Raw genomic sequence first — 19,206 nt, forward strand, 5'->3', positions numbered from 1 at the left:
GGGCTGGATCCTCAGAGTGGTTGCACTGCTTTAATTGATGTTTTTACCATGACTGACAAGACACTGTCTTCATCCTGACAAGAGAAGCCAATGTACCCAGTCATGAAGGCAGATTAGTAAACACATCATTGCAGATGGTGTTAGCGCAGTACCTCAGGGTGCAGTCTGTCCCCGTGCTGATAACCCTCTCACCCAAACCTTCCATCTCCAGCACCACAGTGCCCTTCTCTCCCACCTTGATGTGTGCAGGATCACGGCCAGAAATACTACCTCATCCCTCACTCTGAACGGGTTATTTTTACCTCCATTTCCCCCTGCGAAGCTGGCTGCTGGCGCTGTTGGATTCCCACAGTCCCCAAGGCTCCCCGTTTATTCCCCTTTCCCTCCCTTCTCCCTTTCCCGGACCCTCCTTGCAGCCCTCATCTCCTCCCAAGCACACAACTGCTTTTCAGACCCAGTTTTGCTGCCTCAGTACCCAGTGTTTCCAACACCAATCATGGCGGACATTGACAGCGGCCTGAGGTGGGCCTGCCTGCGGCCCCGAGAGCACGGGAGGACCTCCCGGCGGGCTCCACCACAGGCCTCAGGCAAGCTGGATTTCACATCGAAGCCATAATTTCATTATCTCAACCCAAAACGGCAACGAGCCGCAGTTCCTCGGCAGGGAAGCCGCCTTTGAGCTGCGCACCCCTCGCCTTCTCCTCACGCCACCTCAAGCGCCGGGCCCCGCGCCACCCTCACCGAACTACAACCCCCATCATGCCCCGCGGCGCGGCACCGCCTGAGGGAGGAGGTGGGAAGCTTCGCGGGGGCCGCCGGGAGTTGTAGTCCCCACCTTAGAGCCGCCGCGGTATCGGTGAACGGGCGGCGGGCGGCAAGCGAACTACCGGCGCCCGGGAGGAAGCGGGGGCGGTGGGACCGGGGCCGGCAGCGGGGCCTCGGCCCGGGAGCGGGATGCGGTGGCGGCCCGGGAAGCCGCTTCGCTGTTTGAGGCCGACGCCATGCACCCGGCCGTGGCGGTGGGGCTGGTGTTCGGCGGCTGCTGCAGCAACGTGGTGTTCCTGGAGCTGCTGGCCAGGTGCGGGGCGGGGAGAGGTTTTGGGGGGGGGGGGGGGCAGATGGAGGGGGTTAGGGGGCAGGAGTGGGGATCGGGGGTCGGGGTCGGGTCGCCGGGGCTGGGGGCCGCAGGGTTTCCCTCACAGGTTTCAGGATTTGAGGGGAAAAAGCGGCAGCCGTGCCCAAGGGAGCTCCAGGAGACGGGGGGGGGGGCTGAGGTGAGAGGATTTTGGGGGGTAGTGGGGTTGCCGGGGCTGGTACCCAGCCTTGGGCTCGCCCTGAGAGGGTCTACGGCCCCGGCCTGGGGGGCAGCCCCCCTCACAGCTTGGGGGGCAGCCCCAGGCCCTTGGGGCTCTTCGTCAAGGTGTGGAGAGGAACCCGGGTGTGAATCGCCGGACTGGGCCTCGTTGTTTCACCGTCTGATAGGTTTTATGGTTTTTTTTGGCGGGGGGGGAGGCTGTCTCCCTCTCCTTGGGCCCAGCCTGGTCCTATGATGGGCCACTTCGCTATCTTGCCCAGGCACCAGGGATCTCCTGTCCCTGCTGATATGGGGACCACCGCATCAGCCTGGCCCTAAGGCATCCCCACCACCCCCAGCTCTCTGATCCTAGCTCCTCGTACAAGTTAACGGTGGAAATCCCACGGAGAAGATGCGCAGGAGCTGGCCAGGGGTCCCTGGGGACAGCAGGCAGGGCCGAGGGAACATCGTCCATCTAGAAATGTGATCTTCGGCGGCAGCGTCACGTGGCTGCAAAGCCAGTGTGATGAGAAGAGGAGTCCTTTGTGGCACTCGGAGCAAAGGCGAATTGCCAGGTCGCAGAGAGAGGAGGGCTGACATTTGGGGCATGTCCGAGCGCTGCATCACCTTCCTTAGCCTGATGGAGGAAGGCTGGCGTGGCTTGGGAAAGGCGATGGTCTGTGGGATTTGTTTTCAGGGCTGGTCAGCAAGCTGTGAAGGCAAAAGGGCTAGACCTGAATGGAAAAAAGTAATGGTTGAACTGGTTCTGTGTCTATAATCATAGTTAGTCAGTGTGGAGCTGCATCCCCTGACCATTCTGTACTATGTTCACTTCAGTCATGCCTAGGCTTTCGAAACTAGTAGTTAAAACCTGCCCTTACTTCCTCCCCACCCATCATTATCCCAGATTGTTAAGAGAAAAAGGGAGTACAAAAGAGAGCCTGACACTGTAAGCCAGCAGTGGGGATATTTGCTTCAAAGTGGGAGGCCAGGACATGGGTACCTTACCACAAGGTTGCACAATCACTCAGCAATCGTGGGATAAATCAAGAAGCAGTTCCTGGAGGAAAAGACCTTGCATGGCAAGTTGTCTTTCCTCTCGGGGATTGTTCTAACCTCTGCCTTTCCTGCATGGTTTGTGCTGCAGCATCAGTGAGGGAGGAGGAAAGGGCGTATTCGAGGTGAAGAGAGCTTTGGATCTGGCTTATTGCATTTGCTTGCCACTAGGCTTGTGTCTCCTCTGGCCAGACCTTAAAACAAAAGTGAGCCATTTGGCCCTATTCAAAGGCTGAGTTAGGTGTTTAAACCCCAGAAGGGATTTTGAGCAGGAAATCCCAGAGGTCCAATTGCAGACATCAAGGAAAAGCTGCTTTTTGCACACAAGCTTCTCTTAAGTATTGCCTCTCATCCACTTTAGAAATTCCCCTGTTCCTAACAGCTCAGTTCCTGTGCCCACCACTTGCCTTGTTCACCTTTGGTCCCTAAATTGGGGTAACACTGGGTATTTCTTTGGGTCTTGGTGTTATCTAAGGGAAAAGTCCCTCTTGAAGATGAATCTTCCCATAACAAGCAAAGTCCTGGAACAGGATCACAGGAAGAGGCAGTGACCACACTGACAGTCTAGTAAGGAACAACAAAGGCGATTGGAAGAAATTTGCTCAGGATTTATGAGGAAAGAGTAAAGGAATAAGAACTGTTTAGTCTACAGATCCCTGAGGACAGACAAAAGACTTTAAACGTGTGGAGAATGGCTGCAGAGGAGATAAATTTTTCTGCTGGGCTCTGGAGGCAGAACAAGAAATAAGGGGCTTGAATTTCTATGAAAGGGATGTAAAGCAGGCCAAAAAACCAGGTTTGCTCCGTCTCAGTGTAGTGAAGTGGGTTTGTAAGAGAGAGCGGGGAAATTCCTTTTTGGAGGTTTTCAAGAGCAAGTTAAACAAACCCCTGTCTGAATAACAGGAGGAGGCCTGGACAGGGCAAGAAACACCATTCAGTTCATCCCATTTCTGCTGCCTGGAGCAACCTGACCTGTTCTGCTAGTGTCCTTTCCTGCTTGACCCGGGGAGGTCTGTCTTTGAGCCGTGATGCCAAAGCTTTGTGCGTGATGTACATACAGGCCTGATTAGAAAGCCCATGATCTGCTCTTCGCCTTCTGAATCTGTGTCCTTGTGAGGTGCCTTCTCTGTAAAAACAGTTGAGGCTCTGCATGGTAGATATCAATGGGGTTTCTTCCCTGTATGGAGCAAATGGAGAGGCTGCTTTTCTGCAGGGTCCGTTGAAGGAATTCCTTATGACATGTGGAGTCTTCTGCAGTGATGGACAGAAATCTTCCTTGGAGAAGTGATTTGGATGTGCTGAACTCAGTCTGAGTGAGTGCATCAGTGTGCCCCAAACTGATGTGCAGAAATTGGGCTAGACTGTTTGTGCTCTGCTGACGTGAACGGGAGCCCTGCTCTGGCTGTTTAATCCCACCATCTGCTAGGGCTGCTAGACAGTAACAGCCCAGGCAATTCTGTCGTAGGAGGCAGGGTTACAATTGCATTGTAGTGTTTCTACATTGCCTCTGGAGGACTCTCTATCAGTTGGCTATAGCTAAAGCAGATCTTTTGTTGATATATCCAGACTTCTTGTCACTTCTTTTAGGTCTATCAGTGTGTGTTAGAATTGTGAGTCAAAGACATGGGCAGATACAGCCTGGGGTTTTTTTTGTTTGTCTCTTTATCAGTCAACACTGTACAGATAATGTGAGGTCGTATGTACAGCAAGTGACTGAATGCAAGGATCTGTGAATTGGGAGGAAACAAAGTCTAGTGCATGGAAACAGTCTTGGTTTATTTCAAGTTTAAACTTGCTTTGTATTCCCCTACAGAGATGAGGTTTACAATCCTGGAGCCTGGTCTCTGTCTCCAGTTCAATATCTCTTCTCTTCACCTAAGTATCTTTTGAACCTCATAATGTCATTGCACAGCAGGGACTGAAGTCTCCTGGACAATTAAGCTCTGGAAAATGTGAAAATTGGCAAGTGGGTAGAGGGGAGGGGCTCAGGCTAGTGCCTACTCCATGGAAAATGCAGGGAGAAGGTGGCCTTTCCAGGTGCTGTTTGGTGGCAACCACGTGCCAGCTCTGCATTAACCAGAGCACTGCTGCTGCTTCTGAGAAGTCGGGGGGGTGACAGAGATTTTGGAGGAGACCAGGCCTTTGGCTCTGCTACCCAGGAGACAGCTTGGTTATTCCTGTTCTCCAGTGTATCTCTCAGCTTGCATTCTGCAAAACTGTGTCTAGACCCAGCCTCTAACTACTTGTGATGGCATGTTGCGTGAGCAAGCTAAAAGCTTGTGCAGCAGGGTGGGGATCGCAACTCAGCAGCGTGTAGCTTCTCTGTTAAGTCCTTGGCCTCAGTTTCTGTGTTGCACCAGAGAAGGGGGAAGTACTTGCTCAAATTCCTCTGTCTCCCACTGCAAATAACAGTGAGCTTTCTGATTATCTGACATGTCGTGGCCTCCTCTGAGCCCACAGCTGACTGTGTGCCTCCCAGGAAATCCTCTTCTGCTCCCTGTAAGCTTCTTAGGAAGGAGGCAGTCTGCAGCAGGCATGTCTGCTAGGAATGGGTGAGCAGCATCCAGGGAGTCTTTGTTTAATGTCAGGCTGTTATGGGCTCTCTTGACCTTGAGTGTAATTCCTCTGCCTTGAGAATAAACACACAAGGTTGATTTGCTCAAAGGTGGTGTCAGTTCTGCTACAAGGGTAGTGATAACTGCAGTGCCTGGGTCTCTCTGGAAGGACAAAGATGCTCAGCTAAGAGGGTCTCTTTCAAGGTCAGACACTGTTTTATGGCTTTCAATACCTTGTAGAGTTTGAAAACTTCAGTGCAAAGCCTGTGTCGCATTAGCAAGCTCCCTGGCTTGCCTGGCTATCACGTGGCATTTAATGCCATGACCTTTTTGGGCTCCCACGATGAGCTGTTGTAGGTTCCTTCTTGAACCTACAACCAACCTTTTGGCATCTGGCAAATGCAAGAGGGCAGAGAGCTAAAGCTTGCTGCATAAATTGAAAGCAGGTCTGAGCTCATGTTCACACATTCTGGGGATGGGGTACAAGCAGAACCATGGACACTACGCCTTGCTCTGCAGACACGGACCTGACCTTGGGACTTCCCTCATGCAGTGGAAATAAGGGCTATTGGAAATCCTGCTGCCTTCCTCTGGGGTGGACTCACCATTTCATGTGGCCTCTGACAAATAAAGCAGCTTGTAGGTAGGGAAAGACCCTATCAAAACCACTTCCCCATGAGAAAGAGGGAGATCCATCTTCAGTATGGTTATGTCCGTGCTTGATATTGCTCATTCGGATCCTGTACCCTGGCGGGATGTTATACAGACGTGTGAGATGCGACCAATTTCCTCTTTCACTTCCTGACCCAATTCACCACGTGCCCATGATGGGGCTGGCTGCTCGCTTCCTCTTCGGAAATGTTTAAGGAAGGGATTGCTGCACATGTATCTACAAGTACAGGTGAATAAATATCTGCAGGGAAGTGTTTAACAAAGGCAACATGAGAACCTGGACAGATAAAGCAGTAAAGCCCCTGCAGGTTGATGCTCACTCTGGGATTATGAGCTGTTAGCCTCTTTTTATTGCAGTGTTTGTTCTCCACTGCATTGCTGTTATGCTTGTCTTTCTTCTCCATGCCTGCAGGGAGTTTCCAGGATGTGGGAACATAGTGACATTCTCCCAGTTCCTATTTATCGCGGTGGAGGGCTTTATCTTCGAAGCCAACTTTGGGAGGAAGAGGCCAGCCATACCAATGAGGTACAGTCAATCTGAATGCTTTTGCTAGGCACAAATTGACTAGCTATCTATTATCTCAAGAAGTATTTAATAAAAAGTCTTATCCATTTATCCAGTCAAAATCCCATCCATTCTGCAGCATTTGTGAAGCCGCACTGGGAACCTGTCATACCTGATAAAATATGAATTCCTTGTTTATCGAGAATTCTTAATACAAAATTGCCATCAGATACTTTCCTGTCCAAGAAACAGGGCAGTATTTTGCACAGTTAAGAGTTTGCTGTGTTTGAAGAGCTTGCTGTCTCTCTGGGGCTTGGTGCAATGGGCGTGGGAGGGAGAGGTTTACTGGAAGGCTGGCCAAATTCACTTTTGCATTTCTCCATCAGAGCTGATCTTGTCCTGGCAATGGCCTGGCATGTTCATGCTCTCCTCCCTGGCGCTCAATGGCCAAAGTGAAGTGAGGAGGTTTTGTGGGGTTCCTTAGCAGAGTGCCTAGTCCGTGGCAAAACAGAGCGCTGTGCTGAGTGCTCGGGACAGAGATCTTCATGACAGAAAATTGAGGGCAAGTTTAGTGCCTTTCGTGGCTGCATCACAGCGAGGAACTTCAATTTGTGGAGGCTCTCTAGCTTAGGTGTAGAACCATCGAGGTGTTCAGCCTGGATTTGAATAGTTTCTCCTTCCACTCAGGATAGCGATGTCTGCTGGCAGAAATTGAATCCCCTCAAATCAAGCCTTGTCTTATGCCACTGTCCTTAAGAAAGGGGGGTCTGGAGGATGTCCATGCTAAAAGGTCCCAGCTGGGCTATCCTCAGTTCCCCTCTGCTTCTGGGATTAGCACAAGCCGAGCCAGTGCAGGGCAGCCTGCTTCCTGTTCTGAGGACTTCCCTGCTACATCCAAACTGGATTGGTCTCCTTGTTAGTCCTTATCACAGACCCAAGAACTAGGTGGGCTCCTGCTCAGCTCCAGAGGCATGTCTCAGCATCCCAGGGAGGTACATGCATAGCCATCAGCTGGTTTTTGGGTTTGTGTTTCAGGTACTATTTCATCATGGTGGCCATGTTCTTCACTGTCAGTGTGGTGAATAACTATGCCCTGAACTTAAATATCGCCATGCCGCTGCACATGATCTTCAGATCAGTGAGTAATGCCATGCCATCCTTTCCCTGCTCATGGGGCATCTCTTCCCATCACCTCTGCAAGCACTGTCTCTGGTGCCTGTGTTCTGCCACCCTCTCTTTCCCTGAGGGCACGAAAACCCTGTGCAAATACTAAACTCTAGCTAACTTGTGGGGAGAGCAACCCTGCTTTGAAGGCTGAGCTTGAGTTCTCACTTTCACGGTGTTGATCATTAAACTTAACTTAATGGATAGATGAGGAGACTGAGGCTCACACAGGCTTCATATTTCCAAAGGTGATGGGGAAGTAACAATGACAAAACCAAGCCCAGACTCTGGCTGTCAGCCCTGGAAAGGCTGAATTGCTGGCCAAAGGGACTCAGCTTTCCCTTCCACTGCACAGCTACACCAAGTGGTTCATGTCCTAGCGTAGGTGTCTCAGTTAAACGCCCCAGGTCAGAGAGCATGGCTTTGGCCTATTTCCACCTGCATTGTTAGCCCATAGGTCTTTTCTTTGGAAAATGGTATTAAAATGCATCTTTACTTAATTGTAGATGAGTGTCAGGCTAAAACTTCTGTTAAAACCAAAGAAAATGTAGCCCCAGCTGTTGGGAATAACAAAATCTGCTGGGCAGATCTGCTGAGTGGGGGCTGTTCTCCCACAACACGTCATGGGGTTGAGATACCTGAAGGAGAGGTTAAAAAGAAGAAAAACACACAACAGTCTAGGAACCCTGTCCTGCATTAACCATGAGGGACGGTTCTTGTATTGCAGCCCTGCAGTCAATCTACAGAGCCATACTCCTGTTCCGAATTTAAAAAAAACACAGTGATTTGGCCATGTTCTGGTCTGTAACACACACTAAGTGTCACGAGTGAGCCAAAACCAGGGAGAGGCCCACTGGCCGGAAGATCCTAGTAACCTGTTTGCCTCAGCATCCTTGTTCCCCAGCCACCCAGCTCAACTTCTCCCCTCCTCCTAGCTGAGGTGAGACTCTCCCCACCCTGTCAGTCTCCCTGATCCTGTCCTGGCATTTCTGTTGGTGTTGTGGCATTAGTTGTATTGAGTTTGCGGTGTTTCTCTGGGGCGGGTGTCCCAGTCCAGGGAATTTTGTCATGCTGACCTTCTGTTCTGTTTTCCTCCTCCTCTCTCTTCTTTCCCAGGGCTCTCTCATAGCAAGCATGGCTCTAGGTATCATCATTTTGAAGAAAAGGTAAGTCCTCTTACAAGCCTCTTACATCATCAGAGAATGCTTTGCCATTGACTTAATCCTTACTGGTGTTTAGTGCCCTCCCCTTTCCTGTTAAATATTCTTGGTTTTACCGATGGGGAAACTGGGGCACAGAGGTGTACCTCCACTAGAGGCTGGAATAGTTCCCTCTTCTGCGTTTCCACCACCCCTCACTCCTTTGTTTAAGGCAAGCATGGTCTGAAGAGAGAGCTTTGACACATGGCTGCAGGCCTCTATGTTAGCTCTTTTCTTTTCTCTTACTTGTGTGAGGCTGGTACCACTCCTGATGGATGGGTGTACTGGGTCTGGCTGGGGTGGAGTTAACTTTCTTCATAGCAGCTGTCATGGTGCTGTGTTTTGGATTTGTGGCTAAACCAGCATTGATAGCACACTGATGTTTTGGCTGTTGCTGAACTATGCTTACACAGTGTTGAGGCTTTCTCTTTTTTCCACTCTGCCTGCCTCCCCAGCGAGTAGGCTGGGGATGGATGAGAAGTTGGGAGAGGATGCAGCCGGGACAGCAGACCCCAAATAGCCAAAGGGATATTCTATGCCAAATAATGTCGTGTGCTGCAACAGAAACCAGGGTAGAGGAAGAAAGGGGTTTGGGGGAGTTGGCTTCCAAGATGGCCAAGCTTGTGGGAGGTGGTGAGTGATTGCTTTTCCATTGGTTTTGTTCTTAGTCCCCCCCCCCTCACCTATTAAACTCTAGCTTGACCCACGAGTTTTCTCATTCTTGCTCTTCTAGTTCTCTCCCCCATCACACAAGGTGGGGGCAAGCAGCTGTGTGGGTGCTTGGCTGCTGGCTGGGGTCAGCCCACCACGGTGGGCAAAGACATCAGGACAGGAGGGTCCTCCCAGCTGCTTGGGGTCTGGCTGTGGGAGCAATGTGGGCACATCCCCTGCCATTCTACCGCTATGCAGAGATCTGCGCTGGCTTTGATCTGAGAGGGATCCTTTGCCATGGGCAAGGAAATCTTGGTCCAAATGCTTCTTTTTTGTTGCAGTTGGAGTAAGTTGGCCTTCCCTCCCAGCAATGTCCAGTGTTAGATAATGGATATGTGCCCATTACCACAAGTTCACACCAGTGTATTGGAGTAAAATGCAATGCAAGGGAACAGTAGACGAACAACACGAGGGTGGGCTGGGTCACTGACATCTCTCTTTTCCCCCTGTGCAGATACAGCGTATCTAAGTACACATCCATAGCCCTGGTGTCCCTGGGGATCTTTACCTGCACTTTCATGTCTGCAAAGCAAGTGGTAAGGTTTGGAAAGCACCTGAGGTTATAGCTGTGAACCTTATTGACAGAAGGAGCTGCTGTCAGCACCTTCATCAGTAATTCCCTTTGTCTGACTATTAATGGAGAGACAAGATGTCTCCTAGCTCCTAGATCTGCTCCCAAAAGCTCTTGTTCCTGGTCTCATTTTCCTGTGGTTTGGAAGGAAGGGATGCACACACATGCATGTGGTTTAACTTAATTACAGATGCCTTTCAACCTGTTCATGTTGCTTTTTGCTGAGAATAAACCATTATTTTTTGCCACAGAGATAACAGGTAGAAGCTGTTTTTTCTTGGCCTTACTGTGATGTGTTGCAGTTACGAGCAGGTGAATCTTAAACAAAACTCAACCATCTTAAGTCTTCACTCTTTTTATCCCAGAAGAGATTCTTGGCTTTCAGGCTAGATTTTTCCACACCTGTTGTCATCCAGAGTGACTTTCTGTGACCCTTGAAATAAAGTGCATGTATTTGGAGAACAGGAGGGAGTGAAGAAAATGCATGTGTAACACCACTTTGGGCTTTTCCTGGGTCAGCACGCACAGCCTGATCTTGTCAGCTGAAGACAGAAAAATGGCATAAAGTGGTGGTCAAGTGAAAATTCATTGCACTTAATCCAGTTCTGAGAGATTGGAAATGAAACAGGGCTGTCAAACCTCCAAGTCCCCCATTATTTAATAGCTTTTTATGCTGTCAGAATGTCTGAGGAAGGTCTGTGCTGTGCAGCCTTGCTCTGTATTAATCCAGATAAACTCTGAGCAGGCATGGGGTTTTGGTGTAGCAAGGTCAGTTGTAGCAAAGGTGAGTAATCTAATTTGGCCTAAACAACAGTGAAAGATTTGAGCCAAGTCATGTTGCCTAGAGTTTTACCCTCGGCCAACATCATCTACAGGCCTGGTTTCCTCAATGTCTTGACTGCAAGCCAGAGCCCTGGTTTTAGTACCTGACTGGGGCTTGGCCAGAGCCCTTATTCTTTCCTGCGCACTCACCTCTGAGATGGGGACAGAGGAGCCTGCTAATGGGCTCTCTTTGAGAGCTTTCTAAATGGCACTGATTATTTTTGTGGTTGAAGAATTTGGTTTCTTGCCAAGCCAGGGCATTTCTTTCAGAAAAGCTACTTTCTTGATCAGACGTTTACACATTTTTGCTGGAATTTTGTGCATTCCTTGAAGCAGAGTGGAAAGCAAAGTGTGCTATAGTTGCTGCCACCTCTGTCCAGCCAGGGAAGCAACTCTGGAGAATGTGAGACCTTGGGTGATCTTTGCTTTATGGGCTTGCTTGGAACGCAACACACAAATCAAGAGTGAGGTAGAGGCAGGTCTGAATGAGCTGCAGGGACATGGTAGCTCATGGTGACTGTGTTGTGTCTCCCTCCACCAGGCATCTGACTCCAGCTTAAATGAAGAGGACGGACTCCAGGTTTTCTTGTGGTGGCTGCTAGGTATGTGAATGCCACATCTCCAGCCGACCTTGCCCGGTTACTGGCAAGATTCGGCTCTCTGATGTCCTTGGCCATGTGGGTTGTGCAAGGCAGACTGTGGTGGGAGTCCTCTTGCTGTGGTTAAGTTGTGCTGAGCATCTGGTGGATGTTGATTTGCAAAGAATGGGGTTTTGTGGCACTCGTTAGCAGCTTTGTGCAAGGAGGTACTCTTCATTTGGCCAACAAGTTAAATATGGCACCTAAGGGGTTTCTACAAGGTAGTGGCTTAGTGACAGAATGAGACTACAGTCATGCATGTTTGCAGATAGCTTCTTGACTTCTCTTTGCAAAAGCAGCCCTACCTGATACACCTGATGCCATGAGATATGCTGCAGAGAGGGAGAGGGGCTGCGGCTGGTTCAAGTGTTCATTCAGCACAGTATTTCATGGAGGAGTCTTTAAAGTCTGGCACTTGAGTCTATTTGTATACCCCCAACCTATGTCTCTTGGTGGCTTTTGGGGGAACCTGGGATTGATGTATTGTCAGCAGTGGCAAATGGCTGTATCCATGCTATCCCGCCAACTCTGTGTGCCAGGGCTGAGTCTCTTTTTAAGAGGTGTTCTTTTCAGAAGTCTCTTGGCATCTCAGCCTTTGTAATAAGATACCTGTGTCCCCAAGACCATTATCAGTTTTCTTACCAAGTCTGAATTTTTGGCATTTTTCACTGAAAGCCAAATCATGGGGGAGTCTTCAAGCTGGTTGACTTGAGCTATGCCATGCTTGAGCAGTGTTGCAAGGTTGTGCTTCTGTTCCAGGTATTGCTGCACTCACCTTCGCCCTCCTCATGTCTGCCAGGATGGGGATTTTCCAGGAGACGCTGTACAAGCAGTTTGGGAAGCACTCCAAAGAGGCTCTTTTTTACAATGTAAGTCACCATGTCTTTTCTGTTGCTTTTACTAGGCAGATAGAACTGCTAAGAGAGTCCCTTCCCCTCCCACCATGTACTCGGCACAAATCCAAAGAATCGCACGCTGCAAGGCTGGAGCAGCGAAGAGTGTCCTGTCATCCAGATGTGTGAGGCTGGTTTCCCAGGATGAGAAGTTGGGTGCGTTCACATAATCTGTTAACATCACATCTTTACTTTTCTCTCCAGCATGCGTTACCACTTCCTGGCTTTCTCCTCCTTGCTCCAAACATCTACCACCATGCAGTCCTCTTCAGCCAGTCCGGTAAGTGTTGCACAGATGGATCCTTGCTCTCGTAACTTTTTGTCCTGTGGAAGAGTCCTTCCTTCTGCTATAGAAAGCTTTTAGTCCACCAGTTGTGTGTGTCACTGTCGTCTTGGGATATTCAAGCCCTTTGAATTTTCAGGTTTGATAGAAAGCCAAAAGCCAAAAAACCCCACACTGTCTTGAGGACGTTGTCCAATCTTTTCCCTGTGGTGGGCCAGATGCCACCATGCTTGGACAAGTGGTGGTTGCTGGGATCCTGGCCATGGGCAGCTGACCGTTCAGCTGGTGCCACAGCAGCTTGCAAAGCTAAGCCATGAGTTACTCTTTGGATCACTGTGATTAAAGCCCAAGCTTCTCACTAGCGCACACGCATACACCTGTTGGGCCCAGGCAGACTGCTCATCTGCTTAGGCTTAATAGGTAAAATTCACCAGGCTTTTCAGTGCCAGCAAGCTTCCTATATCCCTGATCTTGTGAAACTGCAGGGGTCTTTGCTGAATAGGTTTGCTGGTTCTCTAATCCCCTCTGGGTAGGAGGATTGTTTGCATGCGTAGATCATTTTAACCTGTTCATTAATATCATTGCAATATATTTCTAGCATGCTACACCTGTCTGAAGGAAAGCATGAGGTGACCCCTGGGGAAAGGAATGTGGTAGTTCAAAAATGGGAGTAACAGGACAAAATCCTCAACCACAGGAGTCAACATGGACCCGTTGGCTTTTGTTTTGCTGGTGCTATGCAGACTTTGCCACACCAGTGCTGTCAGCTTCTTGGAGCGACATAGTTGATTCATCTGGTTTTAATAGTAGGACAGCCCTGACACAAGAAAGCAAGACAGAGATTTTCTTTTAATGTATTTTTCCTTAGCCTACTACTTCCTCCATCTTCCTTTCTTCCCTACAGAAGTCCGAGCACAAACATCTGCGAACTCTCTTGTATTTGTCATTTACCACAGTAAGAACAAGATAACCCTCCATTTGGAGCAAAATCAAAATGTGCCCACACCTCAGTCTGCCTGATGCAGCAATGGCCTCCTGAAGCTGTGGTGTGTCCCGGATCACGGTCAATCCAGGACAGGAGAGAGACACCTCTCCTTGCACCTTCTTTAAGCATTAGCAGGGCAGTGACCTTACTCTGTCCTTTTTCCCCGCAGAGCCATTTCAGGTCCCAGTGATTGGGCTGACCCTACCAATCATGTGGTTCTACCTCCTCATGAATGTCATCACTCAGTATCCTTTCAAAGCTCAGCTTGAGACACGCCACGGAGATGGCAGCAGGGTGGGAGGGGAGGAATGGGGTGGAGGTGCCATGTCTTTGGAGCCTTCCCTACATTTAGGAGCTGATGTTCATCTAAGTCTTGGAAAATAGAGAGTGAAATTTAACCTGGGACTTAAAATTTTTTTTCCAGGGTGGCTGAACCACCTGGCCACCACCTCTTGGAAAATACAGAGCAGAATTTAACCGGGGGCTTATGTTCTTTCCAGGGTGGCTGAAATCTGCCACCACCTCCCCAGGGACAGGCCGACTGGTATAAACTCATGGTGGTTTTGCTAGCCAGCTCTAAGTAGAAGGGACAGATCAGGAGCTATTTGTAATATATGCTGATGTGGAGGCAGCGAGGACAGCTCTGAAAGTCTGAAGAAGCCGAGATGCCCTCAAGAAAGAGACCCTTCAGTCCAAGGCTCTCTTAACCGTTTTCCTCTCACTGTTGAAAGAGTGCTGTGTTCTCTTGCTGCTCATGCTGCTCCATGAAACAACCTTCTTTAATCTGCCTTTCCTGTGCCTCCCCGGGGGGCAAAGGGGACTTCTGGTGGGTATAAATGGAGAAGTCTGATTTTAGCTTTCCTTGGCTCCATGGCCATTAACCTTTTGACAATGCATCAGCCCCAGCTGCTCTAGTGGGGTAGTTTTGCAGTCCCAGAGCAAGCTTGGGGGAAGTCTGGGTGATTTGCGGTGTCCCTGGGGTTTGTTATGAAGCTATTCATATCTGTAGAAATGCTGATGCGAGGAGAAGGGAATTTTATTCCCTCTATAACCAGACTGGCGTGATCCATTGCCCAGTTCTTTTCATTGCCAAAGGCCTGCCCAGGTGTCTTCCCTCTTCGGCCCCGATGTCCCCTTACCTCCGCCCACCCAGATACGTCTGCATCCGAGGCGTCTTCATCCTCACCACGGAGTGCACATCCCTCACCGTCACGCTGGTGGTGACTCTGCGCAAGTTTGTCAGCCTCATCTTCTCCATCCTTTACTTTCGCAACCCCTTCACAGCCTGGCACTGGCTGGGCACTGCCTTCGTCTTCGTAGGGACTCTCATGTACACGGAGGTGTGGAACAGCCTCGGGCCCTTCCTGGCCCACTGGAGGAAGAGGCCGAAGGAGGAGTAACAGCCGGGGACTCTCTGCAGGGACCTTTTTATTGTTTTATAGAGCAGAGCAGCAGGGAATCCCCCAGAGGGGGGTTGTTTTTATAACACGGGGGAGGTGTTGGCTGTGCCAAGCTTCTGGGAAACGTGGAGCCTCTGCTGGGAACCTACCTGAAATGGATCATGGAGAGACGATACAGTTATTTTTGCAAGGTTGCATTTTTTTTATGCAACCCCTTTAGCTTCCAACCTCTCCCCCTGTTTTTTCGTTTGTTTGAATAGCCCTTTTTAAGTAATGTAAAAGCTGACCAGTTCTCTGTTAGGAGCCCAACCTTGTTGTGGTGCTGTTGTCCACTCCTCCTGGCTCTGATGAGCTGGACCCTGAGCATGTTTGGTGCCGTCCTTTAATGTCTAGGTGGCCGTAGTGGATGGCTGAGCCCTGGGGACCTGCTGTTTGTGCAGCAGGTTGTTAGTTACACTGGAAATGCCAGGCCTGGCTGTTAACCTGAGTCCTTGTTGCCTGGTCCTACCACCTGTGCTGGGAGAGTGTCAGATACGCCTGTAGCTAGAGCCTTCCAGTCTGCCCAGTAGATCCTCCACTGGGGAATGGCTAAGGGGACTGGTTCCCAAGCCACCGAGCCCCCATCACTAGTAGCACCACCTAGTTGGGAGCCTGAGGAAACCAAAAAGGAGTGATGCTAAGGGGACAGAAAGTGCCACTGTGTCACCTTTGCAGCCTTCTCAGGGAGACGGTGAAGTGCTGCTGAGGCTTCGCTGAGTCCTCAGATGTTGCTCTGATACTTCATCAGCTGGAGGGTGTCATGGGTTCCTCCTGCTTTGGTTAGGTCCTCAGTGCAGGTCACTTTTCAGTCGCTTCCTACTTTTTCCCCTCATCACAAGTGTGTTCAGTGGGCTTTGTTACCAGCAGTAACGAACTGTGCTGAGCCCCCAACGCGCCTGTGGTCCCCCCGGATCCAGCCCAACCTCAGGGTTCAAATGATGCCAAGAAACTTAAGAAGGGCCAGTACAGCTGAGCTTATTTCTGCCGCTGGGAGGGGCTGGTTTTACTGTCCCTTCACCCAGTTCTCCTCTTTTCTTCTCCCACCCCTTGGGCATCAGCTTCACTCGTGGCATTTCTGTGCATCATAGCAGCATCCACCTGGTGCAGGACCGGCGTCCCTTAGTGTTACCCCTCACCTGGGGCAGGAGTGGCCTTCGGGAGCTTTGAGTGTGTGTCCCCATGCATGCAGGCAACGCGTGTCTCCCAGCAAGGTGAGGAGCAGCAGCCACAGCTCTTCTAGGAGCAGCTCAGTGTTGGGCAGAGCAATGGTTTGCACGCAGCCTTGTCTCGGAGCAGCAGGGAGCCCTGTTTTGTGCTGCCTCAATTTTCCTGGAGCAGCTTGTTTTCATCATCCTGATACTGTCCCCACTCAACCGTGATAATTGGGGCATCCAGCACTGTCAACCTGATTCACATCAAGCTTGGCCAAGTAAGGACTGTACTCCATTATTCCTCCACCCAACATCCCGATGGCTTCCAGCCTTGGTGTTTACAACCCCTCCAGCATTAAACCTGTGCTTGTGGTGGGTTAACCCCGTCCGGCCACAAAGCACCACACGGCTGCTCGCTCACTGTCCCCCACAGTTGGGATCAGGTCAAGGGGGAATAGGAAGAGCAAACCCAAGAAAATGTGTGAATAGAGACAAAAGTGGCAAAGGAAAGAGGAAGGGTTAAAAAAAAAACCCAAGTGATGCAAAGGCAACCACCTACCCACTATGCCCAGCCAGTCCCCAAGCAATGGCCACCTTCCCAAAAAAACCCCTCCCCTCCATTTTTATTGCTGATTTTTATCTGCATTGGTTGTTCTGGCTGTGCCCTTTCCCAGCTTCTTGCGCACCCATGGCCTAATCATTGGTGGGGAGCAGAGTGGGGAAAAAAGGGAAAGCCTTGATGCTGTGCAAGTGCTGAAACACAGGTGTGTTGGCAACAGTTTTAGCCACAAATCCAAATCCCAGCACCGTACAGGCCACTATGGAAAAAGTTAACTCCATCCCAACCAGAGCCAGTATGGTGCTGATGGGACCTGCAGCTCACTCCTTCCTGAGATGCTGAAGAGTTTTCCCTTCTGGTTTTGGTTTTTCCTGAGCCTGAAAAACCTCTTGTATTTTGAGTGTCAGACATGGGATGTTACCAAGGATTTTGTAGATGGAGAGACTGTTTCCCAAGAGCTGCCCCAGCACCTAGTGCAGGTCAGTTCTCACATCCAGCTGTATGCATAGGCTCCAGGAAAGACCCAGAGAGAGGCAAAAACCTTTATCCCTCATCTTGATCTTCAAAGCTATTTACACGGCGCTTCAGCTGAGACAGCGAGCTAGGGGAAGGCAACACAAATTCAGCGTGAAAGCATCAGGGACGCTGAGTAACTGGTTGGGTTCATCAAAGCTTAAAACACACCGGTGTAACGCCAGGCTGAAGGCAGAAGCTGCATTTAGGAGCTGTAACTCCTGTTGGGAAGCTGGGGCAATGGTTGCTGTAGCCTGGGCTGGGGATTTAGCAAAGCAATAGCTGAGCGGGTGCCTGAGTGAGTGTAACATACTGTACATAGATTACTCTCTAGGTCACTCTTTGTATCAAGGAAATTGCATGTTGTCTCCAATTTCTGTATGATGCTGGTAGGTTTGGGGATGTTTGGTTTTCTCTTTTAGCCGTGTGCTGTACTTGGTCTTCACTCGAACCAGATGTCAACAATGGGTTACTATTTGTTGTTGTCGGGGGTATTTTTTTAACTTTACAGTGTGATCCATGTGTTTCTGAATATTTATAATTGTTACAGCATTGCAGAAGTGGCAGCAATTCCCTTCCTGCTGTAGGAGAGTGGGTGAGCTTGCCCAGTTGTGGGATGGAGGAAAGGTCCATGCAGAAGGGCCCTGTTAGCCAAAACTGGTATTTGAATCCGGGGCTCCACCCCAAAATGGGGGTACTGGTTGGTTTGGTTTTAACATTTGCTGTAGAGATAATAGCACACATTTTTTAGCAGAGGCTGGAAAAGTGGGTGAGCCAAAATACTTTTTGATCAGTGTTCTGGATTTGCAGAGCTTTTGGGTTGACTGGTTGGGTTTAGGGTGGTATTTTTGTTGTTGTTTTTTTAAAAACAAAATAAACATGTAACCTCTCCAAAGTATGTTGCTCTTCTTGTTTCTCCTTTCACGCTTTGCTACTGGTAATCAGCTGCTGCTGACTGGCAAATTAATGGGGCTCTGAAATCAACACACAAGTTCTCCTGCCTTTAATAGGAGAGAAGGTAGGACGACGGGGTTTGAGGGAAAGACCCAACCACCTGCCTGCACTGACGCACCTAGCAGCACTGCAGCGTCCCGCACCCGAGTGTCCTTGAACGCCAGCACCCCCAAATCCTCACCCACCACGCTGGCCAGTGTAGCCGGAGGGCTGGAGCCACAGCACCCCAGATGCGTCCTCTGGGACTTCACGATGCGGCCGAGCAAAGCCAGGCTCTCCTACCCAAAAAGCACGTGCCCGTCTGCTGCGCTCCAGCCCAACGTTATCCTCTAGCTGCTGCCACGAGGCGAGATGCTGCTTTCCTCAAATCCCACGTGCCCCTCTCCTCCTCTTGGGTCATAGCACCTGATGGGGAAATACGCAAGCTGCAAAAATGCAGCTAAACCAATAATAATAAGCTACAGGGCCTGTGGTGCCAGCAGACTCATTGGGGTGGCTGTTTCCCTCCCTCTGTGCAGCACCAAGCCAGGACCACTGGCCTCATCCAGCCCTGTCAGCTGTGGTTCCTACTAAAAAGATATTGAACCAAGAGCTGGGGGGGTGTAGGAAGGCAAGAGAAGGGAAGGGTGGCCTGGGGGAGGCTCCTCTTTAATTGCACTTACAATAAATGATAGCCATTAACTTGCTGCAGGTGGTATCCAGTTGCAGCCAGGTGGGTGAGTCGGGCAGCTGAGGTCCCCAGCAGCACCCACAGGGGTTGGGGGATCTGCCAGAGAGAAGCAGTTTAAGCCTTAAGCAGTTGGTGCCGAGGAAACCGTCAGGGTCTGAGGTCCCCAAGTGAGACTCAACAGTTGTTTAAGGCTCCCAGTTTCTGGGAATCCCGTCCACGCAGCACAGAGCGCGCTTCGCTTGCCGTGGCGTTATCCCAGGAGAGGTTGAAATAGCAAATGAAGCCTCCTGGCATCAGCAGGTAACCATTAGCTCAGAGCTGAGTGGTCCAGCATCCCACGTGGAACCTGGTTTAAAAAAAAAAATAGCAAGGAATGAAGTGATTACTGTGGTCATTCCAGACCCTGGTGACATCTCCCATCACTGCAAAAACAGCGATGTGGCGTTAAAATCCTGGCCATCACTTCACGTTTAATACGCCTTTAAACTTTCCCCATCTCTGAGTTTTCATGGGCATACTTAATTCTCCAGCAGTTGCCAAGTATATATATTTGTAATTTAACAAATCATCTT

General features: G+C 50.1%; 1 protein-coding gene across 1 annotated transcript; it reads left to right on the top strand.

Annotated features, from left to right (window-relative positions):
- The first annotated feature begins 835 nt into the window (after window positions 1–835).
- SLC35B4 (solute carrier family 35 member B4) lies at window positions 836–17,908 on the top strand. The gene is made up of 10 exons (XM_069801527.1): window positions 836–1,078; window positions 5,990–6,103; window positions 7,118–7,220; window positions 8,363–8,412; window positions 9,611–9,692; window positions 11,091–11,151; window positions 11,947–12,056; window positions 12,285–12,360; window positions 13,518–13,593; window positions 14,502–17,908. The coding sequence occupies exons 1-10, from the start codon at window positions 1,002–1,004 to the stop codon at window positions 14,746–14,748; spliced, it is 996 nt and encodes a 331-aa protein (XP_069657628.1). The 5' UTR covers window positions 836–1,001; the 3' UTR covers window positions 14,749–17,908.
- Window positions 17,909–19,206: the final 1,298 nt, after the last annotated feature.

The sequence above is a fragment of the Haliaeetus albicilla genome, chromosome 14, assembly GCF_947461875.1.
Source record: "Haliaeetus albicilla chromosome 14, bHalAlb1.1, whole genome shotgun sequence".
In the NCBI taxonomy this organism is placed as follows: Eukaryota; Metazoa; Chordata; class Aves; order Accipitriformes; family Accipitridae; genus Haliaeetus; species Haliaeetus albicilla.